At 39.1% G+C, this 13,854-nt stretch overlaps 1 protein-coding gene across 3 annotated transcripts in view; it reads left to right on the forward strand.

Annotated features, from left to right (window-relative positions):
* Nucleotides 1–13,854, forward strand: part of MYH11 (myosin heavy chain 11) — a 61,719-nt gene that overhangs the window by 17,888 nt on the left and 29,977 nt on the right. For 2 of the 3 annotated variants that reach the window (XM_054210680.1, XM_054210683.1), the window contains exons 4-6: nt 2,112–2,139; nt 9,684–9,786; nt 11,511–11,531. In XM_054210680.1, the coding sequence (XP_054066655.1) occupies nt 2,112–2,139; nt 9,684–9,786; nt 11,511–11,531 (152 nt within the window). The remainder of the gene's footprint in view (nt 1–2,111; nt 2,140–9,683; nt 9,787–11,510; nt 11,532–13,854) is intronic. The other variant, XM_054210682.1, reaches the window with a different exon arrangement.

A 13,854-nucleotide genomic window follows, 5' to 3' on the forward strand; every position in this document is an offset into this window, starting at 1 on the left:
TGTTCCCTGAGCTAAGAAATTCCACTGGCAACTCTGTATCAAGGAGTCACTTTTATTTTCTTTATGGTATTTATGGGTTTGTGATGCAATATCAGTATATGCCCATGGTTTCTATTTACACAACAGTGTGTTTTTAACAAAAATTCTACTGTATTCTCACTTTTTTAACTTAAAAGAAAGCCTAGCTCGTATCCTGCAGTGAAAAATAAACACGGCTCACAGCTCCTCTCCTCCCAGATGTTTATGTGGAAAGAGTCCTGCTGTGCTGATTGCTGCCAAATATCTGCAATAGAAATGCAATGAGTCATTTTGCACCAATTTACTGAATAAAGCAGTTAAGTGGCACTATTTGCTGTGTGAGTGATCAATAAAGCAGTTAATGCTATAGCTATTGAGGAACTGGGAGTAAAACAGTTGTTTAATATCGATACAAGCCATAGAAGAATCCTCTACTGCTTTTCCTAGACTGGCTGTGGTCCAGGCAGCAATTACAGCTTGTAAGCTTAATAGGTCGAATTTATCTCCATTATCTTCACACAGTACAGAAAGCTTGTTTATCTCATGGTATTTATTACATACAGGGTCAGCGATAGGGGCAAGCAATCAGTCAGGTAGTCCTGCAAGTCACCCCACGCATTGAATAAAAGGAGGGAGGAGTTCACGTCTTAACCTCTGACCAGAGGCTCCACTGTGCAAATGCTAGCTCTGCATTTGATAAATAATGCCAAACCATACAGAAACACTTGCTTCTGCCTTAATTATCTGCCTCAAGTCTCAGGTTTGTAAAATACGCACAGTTTCCAAAAATGTATTAATTTTCCTAAGTCAGATTTTTCTACAGTCTGTACAAGGCAGTCTGTGACAGCCTCACTCAAAGAAGGGACAACTTCAATACCAGGGCAGGTTGCCCAGAGCCTTGTTCAAGTCTACTTCCAAATAGCTCCACGGGTGGAGATACCACATATCTCTAGGCAACCTGTCCCAATGTTTGACCATTCCACAGTGAAAAAAATTGTTCTACTTCAGAACCGATCACAGCAAAGATGCTAGTCGTGCATCTTTACATAGAGGCAAATTGTAAAGCCTCCCATTACCACAGACCTTTGTAGAAGTCTTGCCTCAATGGAGCTTTACAAAACAGTTTAGCATTGTGGAACACATTATGAAACTTCAGTTGGTGTTCATTGTTCATTACATCCTAGAGATATTAGCCTGAGATCAGCCTTTTGGTAGAAAATTCTGTGTAGAAGTTCTGAAGGTAAAGAGAAACTCTGACTGTAAAAGCATAAGCAGGGAGGAACGCCGCAAGAGCAGGTTATGGAGCTGGGATGTCATCCTAAACCTTCCCGCAGCATTACAGCATCCTGGACTCTGCTGCACAGAAACCTCTCACATGCCTCACATAGAAGAAATGGAGATTTTGGCCCACCTTTTTATAAATCTTGATCCAAAATGTCTTTGATGGTCCTGTTCATAGTAAAAAGCATGAGGAATACTTAGGTACTTGTTGACATGCACTTCTAAAATACATGAAGTATCTTGTTTTATTTTATGCTTTGGAGGACATCTTAAAGAAATTACTTGTCCTCTTCATAAAAGTTATCTCTCAGTCTGAAATGAAATAGAGAGTTCATTATCCAGATATTTGAACTGCTCTGCTTTCAAAAATCAAAGCTTTGCATGACCAGCTTAAAACATTTTAGTTTTTGATGCCTTATCTGTCCAGACTTTGTCCCAAGTGGGCTGCTAGCCATACTTTGTAAGCATAGTAAAAACTTGAGTTTAAGGTTTGAAATTTTCAGTTATAATCTTCTTATAGAGAGCCTGATCTTTTTGCTGTCCTCATTACAGTTCATCTCTAATGGAATTTACAAAAAATATTTTTGAACTCTTAACCTTTTGTTCATTTTTGTACAAAATATTTCCATTAGAGATGGTTATTTAAATGCAAGGGCAAATTAAATAAGATGTGAACCCAGTACTTTTGACTAATCATGGATTGACAGATTTTGGAAGGTCTAGGCTGTTCAATGTAAATCCTTGTAAATATAAGTGCTTCTGTCAGGACAGCCATTTTCTCCAATTAATGGATTTTATTTCTTTATTCACAGATCGAGAAGACCAGTCTATCCTGTGCACGTAAGTAAAATAATGTATTTTAGAATATCTCAAGATTACCATGTCTTTCTTTATTCAAAATTGATTCAAATTCTGATGGAATGGACATATTCTCCTCACCTTCAGTAAGCTTGAACTCCAGTCCTAAATCTACTCCAGTAGATTTATCTGTTGATAAAATAAAAAGCAGGTATTAGTGTTGTAGGAAGTCTTTAATGCACAAACTAATTTCTTTAAATTGACTTGCTGAATTTAGAGATTTAAGAGTGAACAATTGGGGAGTGTGGTTGTCAAACTGTGTATGTAGATAGAACAAGGGATTTTAAAAGGTTCCTAGAGAAAACTGAGGAACACAGAGCATCCTGGATATTTACTGAACTGCTTTTCATTTTCTGCTGTTGGTGGCTCACCACAACTTCCTAATTTAGCTGTCATTGCAGAAAAGTGTGATCTTTCATGTTCAGGCTGTGGGTTTGTGCTGGTTGCCCATACTGTAGCTAGAACGGGGAAGGTTTGGTACTACCCTGCCAGCAGTGGGCACCCCTGGAGCCAGAGCACGAGGCAGGGGTGTGTTGGTTAAGAGGGCTCAGCAGCACCGCACGGGTTCAACCTTTCTGCAGTCTCAAAGTAATCGGTTTAGGCAATAGTGAAATACCAGCTAAGCCAGCCCTGTTTGGAATCTTCTGATTTTTCTGTATCCTGGCTCGCTGAAGGCCTCCTCCTTGAGTTTTGACCTGCCAGAGGTTAGGCAGCACCAGCGGAGGGGGGGTGTCAGCTGTTGTATCATGGGTCAGGCAGTGATTTTATTGTGAAAAGCTTTGCTGTGCACAGCTTGCTACTCCACTAAATCCCATTGGTTTATCATTCCTACCTATTTGGCGAAACACTCAGACTGTTGAATTGGACAGGGATCTCCTATTTGACAACATCTAGATTAGTAAATACTAATTATTGTTTGCAGAAGATGGCACGCATATTATTTATAGCAGGTTCATGCAGTGACGCTGTAGTCTGTCAAGTATTGTAAATACAAATAGTTCCAACCTGAACGGGTTTTTAGGTTATCTGTGAAAATGTGGCTACTGACTGATTGAATATATATTTACACTACAGTTTTTAAAAAGCACTGCTACTGATCACCAGCCATACAGTTACTTGTGAGTGCCACTGCTGACGGGAAAAAAATTATCACCTAAGAAAAAGTAACAATTACATACTATATCTAGTACTATAGGGCTAGCATAGCTCTAACCTCTGTTGTAACAAGATTTTCATTACATATAAATATATCAGTCAAGAATCTGTCTAAAAATGTATTAATACTAAAAAGAAATCTAAAATTGCTGCAATGATGAAATAAAAATTGACCATCACATTCTTCCCAGGATGAAACATGTCATGGTTATGAAGACTAATTTACAATATGCATTTCCTCCTTCTATTCCTGTACTTTAGTTTATTTTTCCATTAGTAAATCTTCAGATCTTCTTTTAACTTTGGAATATTAGGATTTTTGAGAAAGGGACTTTCTTTTCCAAATCTATGCCTTTTTGTTCATGAAAATCCATTAAAGGATCCACTTCTGACAGCTACCGTATATTAAAATACTTTTTCTATCACCTGGCCAGCTCAGCTGAAAACATGAGAATGAAATGTCTTTCCCATTTTGAAAACAGTCATGGTAAGTGATTCATCGAGATGTTTACAATAACTGCTGTGTGTTGGATGGGCATCATAGCCTAGAACAGTCCTCACATATGTCTTTTAAAACAAAAAGATTAGTCAAGCTAAAACCAATGTACACAACTTTAACCACTACTGGTTTATCATCCTTGTTGGCCTTATTTGGCTGTACAGAAAGAAGAAAGTTCACTTGGCTTTCAGCTGGCCAGCTGTGAAGTAGAAGCAATTTGCATTATTCTATAGAATTGCTGAAAATTGTAAGAAATTATCTCTTTGCCTAAAATACATAACAACGACTGAAGACTTCATGGCATTGATCAGCTGGGATCTTTCCTTTAAATAGCTACAGAATCAAACTTGCCAAGGCCTAGTACCTAAATTGTAAAAAACGTAGCTGTAAGGATTCTTATATAAAATATAAAAATGTCGTGGACTTGTCGGAGTGAATCCAGAGGAGGGCCATGAAAATGATTTGAGGGCTGGAGCACGTCTGCTGTGAGGACAGGATGAGAGAGTTGGCGTTGTTCAGCCTGGAGAAGAGAAGGCTTTGGGGAGACCTTACTGCTCTGCTGTCTTTCAGTACTTAAAGGGAAGATGGGATATATAAGAAAGATGGGAACAAACTTTTTAGCAGGGCCTATTGTGAAAGGACAAGGGGTAACGGTTTTAAACTAAAAGTGGGTAGATTTAGACTAGACAGAAGGAAGAAATTTTTTACAATTAGGGTGGTGAAACACCGGCCCAGGCTTGCCCAGAGAGGTGGTAGATGCCCCACCCCTGGAAACATTCAAGGTCAGGTTGGACGGGGCTCTGAGCGACCTGATCTAGGTGAAAATGTCCCTGTTTATTGAAGGGGGTTAGACTAGATGACCTTTAAATGTCCCTTCCAACACAAACTATTCTATGATTCTATGATAATGTAACATAATATATATAATAAATATACAATATATAATATTGCACTCAGGGTATGAAATCTTATTAATTTATGTGCCTGAAAATTAAGGCAGTTAAGAGTTTTCCATCCTTGTGTTTTGGTCACTGTACTGTTCTGGGCAGCCTTTGCTGCGCTGCCTGACTATTGGGATTCCCCAAAATTCCTGCCTGCCCTTAGGCCTCCCCTGATGCCATCTCTCTTCTTTGACATCTGAGTTGGCCATGAAATATTCTGTATTCACTCTTGCAAAGACCATGCTGGTCTGTATTGACCAGCACATTAGATGTTGCTGAAGGAAAAATCCCAAGAAATCTGTCCAGTTACTCAGAGACCTGAGCAACCGCAGTGCATAAGCAATTAAGTGTGAACTGGACTAAGCAATAGCCAGTGAACAGGCTTTTCAAGCTTCTTCCAATGAAAGTAGAGGCACCAGCCCTCAAAGGAGGCTTCTGGCCTTTAAGTTGTTTGATTTCTAAAGATACAAGTGGATTCTCCTGAAGTTTTCAAAAGGTTTTTACTAAAAATTCCACAGGTGCTTATTTGCATAGCTAAGTACATGAGTGTTTTAAAGATCTCTAAAACCTGTCTGATCTTGGGATTCTCATATTTTAGCCACTTCCTGAAAAGAGTACGTAGAATATTTTCTAGAAAGCAGATATGGCTAAAAGGACACTGCACAAGTTTCAGTTAAACAAAAATCACCTTAAATTAATAAGAAAAATAATCTGATCAAAATTCTGAGTGTCTGGGGTAATGTGAAGCCTGTGAAAACAAATGCATGTTAGACACTTGATTTGTACATATAATCAAATACTTTTTATTTTCCTTTTACTTTTTTTATGCATGCATTTAGTTTGAGTAGCTTCTATAAAAACATATGGTAGCAGGGTGTTTATTCCACTTAATTTCATACGGCAACAGACAAAATATTGGGTGAGGCAGTGACCATCCTGCCCTTTTCCCATTCCTCCCCTCTTTCTTTTTGGGCAAACTCTCCAGGGCCTCACCCGTCCATGGGACCTCAGCCCACTTTCTCCCCCAACACATGTCAAGAAGCAGTGTTGTCCAGAACATCCTCCAAACTGCGAAGTCCCATTAGTCAAAAGACTCCTCCACGAGAGAGCTAAACTCTTTTCTTTCCCAGCTCGCTAAATCACAAAGGCTGGAGCTGGCAAGCGGTGCTACCTGGCCCTTCTCCCATACAGATATCTTGTGTAGCTTTAAACCCGGGGTGGAGCTTGGTGCTCAACCAGCGCAGTCTCTTTGGGGAATTTTTTTATAAGTAAATTAGTAGGATCAGGGGGCTGGCTTCCCAGATGGGTTTCTAGTGGGGTACAACTCGTCTAGGACAAAGATTTTCATTATCTTTGCACATGTCGTACCGCAGGATGAAGCCTGCCAAACCCTAATGTGATTTAGAGCACCTCATTGACTGCTCTGTGCACAGAGGCTTCCCGCAGTGCCAGCATAGCCAGATTAAGAGATGTGTGAACGGGCAATTTTTGTGGTTCATTGCTTACTGAAACAAATGCTGAAAATAAACTCTGCTGTTACTTTTTAGATGTTTCCAAAAGTGGTATTAAGCTAAGCCTTAGATCTTCATATTAATATAGAAAGCTTTCAACTTTTCAACAAAAAAATACAGTTTTTAAACTGATTTTTCCCAGTTATACCCAATCGTACAAGACTCCTGGCTACACTACAGGTCACCCCACAACAGTAGGGCCAACTTGCTAGTCTCACCTTATCCTAATTTGCAAACCTATTCTAACTAGGATAATTTTCATTTAAGGTGAAGGAAATGGAGTCACGGAGGAGTAGCTCACATGTTACAAAAACTTTATCATAGCTGAATACTATATATGTGAGCTTATGTGCTTTACATCCTGTTCTGAGTTCCTAAAACAATGCCTGGCAAGAAATGAGGGAAGAATAAACTATGCCAAACAATTTAAGAGTGGTGTTTTTAACAGAGCAAGACTGTAAGCCTAGTGGACCCTTTTGCTCTGGGAAAGCCAAGGAGTTTCTTAGGAGGAAAACATTTATGAGAAGTAGATAAAGTCCTGCTGTTGGGCTGATCAGAACTGTGCAATGGGACCTGCTTTTGAGCTCATTTTTGGGTTACCCATCTGAGCTGGGTGCAAAGAACAGCACTGGTAGCAAATGCACTGCCTCTGTTTGGCAGGCAACAAGGATGATTCGAGATGCTTTGATTTAACAAATGGTCAGTGTACTCCCAAAAGATCATAATTAAGACAGCGGCAACAGTGTTTATATGGTGAACTCCCACTTTGAAACATAATTTAGAGGTAAAGACTGAGGAAAACAGGCACTCAGAAGAGAGGAGCAGATGCCTCCTGGGAGGAACCCTGTCGTGTACGGTCCATGCCAAAGCCGCTGACATATGCTTGCAAGAAAATGATCTGGCTTTAAAAATTCAGTCACTGAGCTCAAGAGAGCATGTAAATTTTAAAAGAGGTAGGATTCCTCACACCACCTCACAATTAAAGTTGTTTCTGACACCCCAGAAACAACGGTACTTCGTGGCAGATGCAGAGAAAAAAAACCAGCACAACCAGTTCTGTTGCAGGCCAGTAGTTCTAGGAAGAATTTAATCCACCTGTGAAGTGGACTGAGAAATTCACATGCTCTCTTCCTCCTGGATCTTTCCCCTTGATGTTTAGAGGCATTGAAACCGATCTAGTCATTTCTCCTCATGAGTTAGTTTCCACACAAATGGTATTTCATCACTGAGATGACATACACCACAGCTGTAGTGTATCCTTTAGAGTTTGAGGGCTACTAATGTTGTTTAATGGATACTTGTTCATCAGACCTGTCTATTGTCATGGACATTTAAAAATGATCTGATGTGTTGAAAAATTTGATGTATTCACCAGCTCCGGACATAATTCTTCGTTACTTATTGACCTTAGAGATTTTTTTTCCTACTTGTAGCTGTTGAGATCCTGTCTGTTTTCCATTTCATGTTGAAGCATTTCCATTTCATGTTGAAGAACTTTTTATTGTCCACTTCAAAAGGAAGTTAAAGCCTCACAGTCTATCTGCAGCAAATAGGAAAACCCTCAGCCTGTGCAGGAGCAAAGAGTTAAGGATGAAAGCACAGAACAAAATGTTAAGTAACTTAAGCATTACAGTATGGTAGGATAATTACAAGTAAAATGATGCCATATATGGTAATACTCACAGGGATTCAGGGGAAAGCCAAATGATGGGCACTGTTGCCCTGGGAGAAAGGAAATGCAATTCATGTAGCGATGAACTACAAATAACCTTTAATAAAATGGAATAGTTCAAAGCCTGGGGTTTGTTTGAATAAAGTTTTGCCTTTTTTTCCGCCCCCCCCAAAGAAACAAAGTTGTAAGGTAGATTTATTTGAAAACTTTGTATGCATATGTCTTCAAATTGGTGTGCTTGGTTTGGAATTGTTCCCAGGACACTTAATTTTTATCAATAAAACATGGAAGTGTTTTAGCACTGAAGCCCAGGCAGAGACAAATCCAGCCTCTAAACCGTGCAAGTTAACCCAGGTCTTGTGAAAAGGAACATATTCATCTGAATTATTTCTGGTTAAAACTCTAAAAGCCAGAAGAAACACTTCACATCATGTCGTACCTCAGGCAGGAATTGTTTCTGGTTTCCTAAGGTTTACATCAATGTCATCCCATCTTGAAAGTTCTGCCCAGCACTTACTCATAATTTTTATGTCCATTTATCGCTGGTCCCTTGGTAGGGAAAATTAACTCCTGTATTTCCTATTTAGGAAAAGAAGCAGAACTGCAACGGTTCCAGCTAAATAGTTCCAGCTTCAAAAGAGTTGACAAATATCCATGGGATTTTTGAATGTATTGTTCTTTTTATTTTTAAATCCATTTTAGTTTAAACCCAAAGACAAATAGGTCCAACTTACATTTAGACTGTTGCCCTCCGCACGGCACTAGATTGATACAGTTGAAAACACTAGTTTATTACATTCACACTCACTTTAATGCCCTTTTTCATTGCTGAGACAGAACAGTACAAAATAATTTTTGTGTATATAATGATCAGAGCCAAAGGTATCTATCTCGAAGATGTGAGACGATGTAATCTGACACTTTAGGGAAAAGGGAAAGTAGGGAAAAGTAGGCTGGAAACTTCTGAGGAAAGACTGTGTAAATCTGGCCCTTGTACCTGCACTTTGAAAACCAGTATTTTACTTTAAGAGAGGGCTTAAGAGTTGTAAATAAACGTAACCCTGGAAGTCCTCTGGGAGGTGAAGACTTACCACTGCCTTCCTGCTACCCAAGGAACACTGCATGAAGCACGGCTGGGATGCCAGTTCTGCTGGTCAGACATCTCCCCAGACAAGATGTCCATTGCTACCCAGTTAGCAGGGACACCTCAGGCAGTCACAGCTCTGGCCCCACTGAATTCAAGGAGTGTTTGAACATGGAGTTCAGATGAGGCAGGATCATTCGCTTATTCTCTAGCTCTAATAAAAGCTGTTAATCTACTTTAATGCCAGAGTTTCAGAAGATAAACGTATTGTATTGCTGCTGATGTTTTTTCTTACTGCTGTACCGCATCATAGTTAATGTATTTTTTGGTCTTAAAATACAAGCAGACTCCCTGCCAGCTCCACTTCTCATAAATGTTCAGAGGCTGCCAAAGCAACATGAACTGCCGTTCAAAAATGCATCATGTTTTAGAATTGCCTTAAATGGACCAATGTCCAGTCAAAATACTAACGGGACAGAGATATAGTTCTGATAATGCGTTCTTTGTGTGCTAAGTCAGGTGGATTTGGAGAGATAGTGTTCTGGGGTAAATACTAACTGAGCCAGGCAGTTTCCAGTCCTGTTTTCATACACTAACTACATCACATGGCAGAAGGAGTCCACCAGTTACCTACCTTCTTTTGTGTCATTTTCTTTCCCCTCAGAGGTGAATCTGGTGCTGGCAAGACAGAAAATACCAAAAAGGTCATTCAGTACCTGGCTGTTGTTGCTTCATCACATAAGGGCAAAAAGGACACCAGCATCACTGTAAGTGAGCTCTTCGGTATTCAACCCTTCTTCAAGCCTGTTAGGACTGTACTGAGCTGACTGTGCTAACAGCAAGTCAACATCGGTGGCTTGCCAAGCAGTCGACATATTAAGAGTACACAATTACGTCACAGCTCTATGTTTATGGAAAAAAAACTTTTGTTTGACATCCCCTTAGGCATCAAATCAGAATGTACTTTGCTAGAAGAGAAATATTCATAGCTTTCCATATGCATAGCACCTATTTATATCCTAGAATGAAGGCCTTGAAATCTGTGAGGGCTCGGGTCCTTATTTTACCCTTGGCCCCTGGCAACTAAGAAGTTTGGGAAAGTCTTTAACTAACACATTGTACAACTGCGTCACAAAAATGTACACTAGTATTTAAACATACAAAGTTTTGATTAGCCTTACTAACTAGCAGAGTCCCAGTATAAAACTTGTATTTTCTTTTTACTCCTCTGTCAGAGAGAACAATTTTGAAAGGCACAATTTTTTTAAAGTACTTTGCTCCTTCAAAATTTGTAATAGTCTTGCCTTAGTGCCTAAAGTTCATTTTCTTGCTCTGAACCATAGTACGAGCTTATACCTGCCAGTTCCCAGAGATCATTAGTGTGGCTGAGGCTCTCAACTGTCTTTGCTGTTTTCAATGATGCAACTCCAGGATCTATGTCATTTCCAGACTTTTGAATGTTACTCAAACTTCTGGAGGAAAAAAAAAAGTAGCATTTCAATTTTATGACAAAACAGGCTTAATTCAGGAAGACGTTTCAGCGTGTCCCAAATGCAAGACTGGGTCCAAAATAAGTAATTAGTAGGGTAGTGGGAAATAAAGTAAAAATCTCAAGACCACACCACACCTGTGCTGAGTCTTGCAGCTGCTCTTGACTACCCTGTACGGCAGCAGACAGAGGAGTCCAGAGCACAGGGCGTGCAGCCTGGCCTCTTCCACCATAAATAATTGTTGTTTATGTACAGCACACTCTGCTTTGGGGCAAGAGAGGGCGTAGATGTCCCTTTGGGTAGTATTTTCTAGGTATTTAATCTGTGATTTAATGTAGTGGAAATGGTCCAAGACTAAAGGCATCATTTTCCTTTTTTGAATGTTTATGCAAAAAACTTATTTCTTCCTACTGGGTCCCTGCTGGGGCTGGGGGAAATGAACTTGTGGTTTCAAGGCCATCCCTAATAGGCATGTAACTGCAGTTACTGCTGACTCCTCTGGGGAATTACGTGAGTCTCAGCATCAAACCGGCCCTGGGACAGACCTGAAAGCAAATATCCATCAGATGGGAGCTGAGAGAAAGTCTAAGTTTTTCTATAACACGCTGACAAATAGTAATTCAGTGACTGGGACTACTCACACTGCAATTTCAGTCATTAAAAAATAATGAATAGCAAAACGCCTCAGTTGCACCAGAGAAGAACTGGTGATTTATCATATAAATACCTGTCCTTGTCTGGTCCAGGGAGTCTAACCTGTGTCTGGATCCAAATCCCATCCCTTTGCTTCAGGGTTTTTTTTCCCTTCAGTTAAAATGCTCTCTTTATATTAATGGTATTTGTACTCTTGGTATGTCTGCAATAGATAGTTTGTATTTGTGTTCCTGGTTTATTTGCATGGAAACTGTGTATTGGTTATTTTAATACAGGAAAAACAATAAAAATGTCTGTGTAATGGAAATGATACTGACACTTGTTTTATACCACATTATTCAATACAGCAAGGTCCATCTTTTTCTTACGTGAGTAACTTAGACTGTTTGATGTGTGTTTAAGGCACTGAGTGTAGATCTGCATGCTATTGTTGCACCTCGAAAATTTAAGAGAGATTTTGTTGAAATATGTTGTATGATATGATAAAAAGCAACAATAGCGCCAAATGCTCTCACAAATCAACCCTAACTGTGTCAGGCTCCATGGTAAAGAATGAGGCCTGACACAGGCAGGGTCATCTTTCAAATATCACTCTCTTCTATATGTGTGTGTTCAAATTGCCATAGTTTGAATGAAATTTCCCACGATCCTGAAAGAGCCACTCAGCCTGAAATTGAGCTACGTGATTTCTGAATGAAAATACCCAAATGCTTTCTGTGCTTCAGGTTGAACTTTTTAGGACTGTTGTGAAATAATTCCTAAACCTCACAGTGTTTGACTGATTTGGTTGGCTGCATGCTTTCCATTTGATATTGCTTTCAATTTTACATTTTCATGTAACTCTTGAGAATTGTTCACATCTGCAAAAGTTAGCATGTTCTTAGCTTGCTGCTATGATGTGTAACAGAGCGATTCCCACTGCAGCGTGTGTCTGCAGGTATGTTACAGCAGTTTCTTACAGGCCCTCCTGTATTGTTGTGTGCCATACCAGTATACCAATGCTTTGGCAATATAGGCAGGTTTGCCTATATTTGCCTGGTCCTGTGCCAGGCAAATGGGATTTTTTTTTTAATGGGGTCTTTTTTTCCCCATTCTGACTGCTGCCTCTTAGACTTCGGCTATGACAAAGGGCAATGTGTTGCCTCTCAGTTAATTTAGGACTTAATTTGACAAGCTCTTTGCAAAAAAATACTAATTCATTACTGGCGTAGGCAACTCTGTGAGTTCAGTGGAATTACAGATGCATACAATGCTGTTAATGTGTAGACACAGTTTTATAGCTTCTCACTAGAAGCAGGTGGCATCTGTCTCAGTTTAGCAGACAAGGCTGTCTTTAGCTGTCACCATCTGATTTCAGCAACATCCTACGCCTATCATGAAGTTTTTAAATCTACAGAGTCTAGTGGAAAGAGTTGCTCAGTACAGAGAAAGTTCAGGGACTTTTAGGAATTCATTACTTATTCGAGGACTCCTATATTAGCTTGTTTGGAAATCTTCCTTCCTTCTTCCTCAACTCTTAGGTAGTAAGTTTTGGGGGGGGGTTGTGGGTTTTTTTCTTTTATTTTTTTTCAAAATGCATTCTTGACACATGCCTTAGCTCTCAAAAGATCTATGCTCTCAGGAAGGTGTCATTCTTCTGTCTCATGACCACGCAGATAAGTTTAGCCATTTGTTAACAATCTGTTGCTTTTTACTGGTATTTTTGAGGCGGCCCTCACCATTGCCACATAAATTACACGACATTCAGGAATGGCATTTAGAAAAAGGTTACCAGTTTTGCACACTAATTGGGAAGCACTTTCATTTCCCAAATTATTTCCCCTAGATTCAATCTAAATATTGCCTTATTTTCTAACTAAAATGATTTAAATTATATATATTATCTATCAAGGACTTTTTCCTTTTCAGGGTGAGTTATTTGAAATAATGCACGTTACTGCAGAGTAGTACTCAAAGAATAGGACAAGACACAAATATGAAAATGAGTGACCTCATAGGATAGAGCTGAACGAAAAGTTCGAAAAAGCTGTGTTCATAAGCAAAGGATTTTTTCAGCTTCATTGATTTATTTAGAAATAGAGTATTAAATGCATGCTTGTTTCATTGCATGATTTGTTTCATTAGCAATTGCCAATCACAATTAACAATATAATATGAAGTTTGTGTGTTTGCATGAGAATTCATTATCCTGGTTTGAAATAAATCAAAGCATTTCCATATTTAACCTAAATAGCCTTGCATGGATCATTATTAATAGACTCAATGAAATCTGCTTTGTAGCTTTGTGCTGCATTACATTAAAATGATTCTCGGCAAGTTATTCTAATTACATCATCATTTGCTAGCAAAGGATCTCAATAAACTAACTTGAAAAAGACATGCTAGAGGTTCCTTTAAGAATATCCCTTCTAAAAATGATATTAAACTGGAAAAAAAATTTGACATTGAATGACCCTTTATTTTAAAGAAAGGCCAGTCGTGATGCTAAACAGATTAATAGACTTTAATCTGTCACAGGCAACAGGGCTGGAAGAAGGTCATATACACAGGACAGCAGTCAACTGCACAAATATAAACACAAAGATTAACAGAGAATTAAAACAAATCCACATGAAGTGCAGTATTCAGCAAAGAAAAAAGTTAGAGGCTTAAATTATCTTTCACATTTTTCTCCAGTGTACATTTGTTGGT

Source organism: Rissa tridactyla, chromosome 8 (assembly GCF_028500815.1).
Source record: "Rissa tridactyla isolate bRisTri1 chromosome 8, bRisTri1.patW.cur.20221130, whole genome shotgun sequence".
Taxonomy (NCBI): Eukaryota; Metazoa; Chordata; class Aves; order Charadriiformes; family Laridae; genus Rissa; species Rissa tridactyla.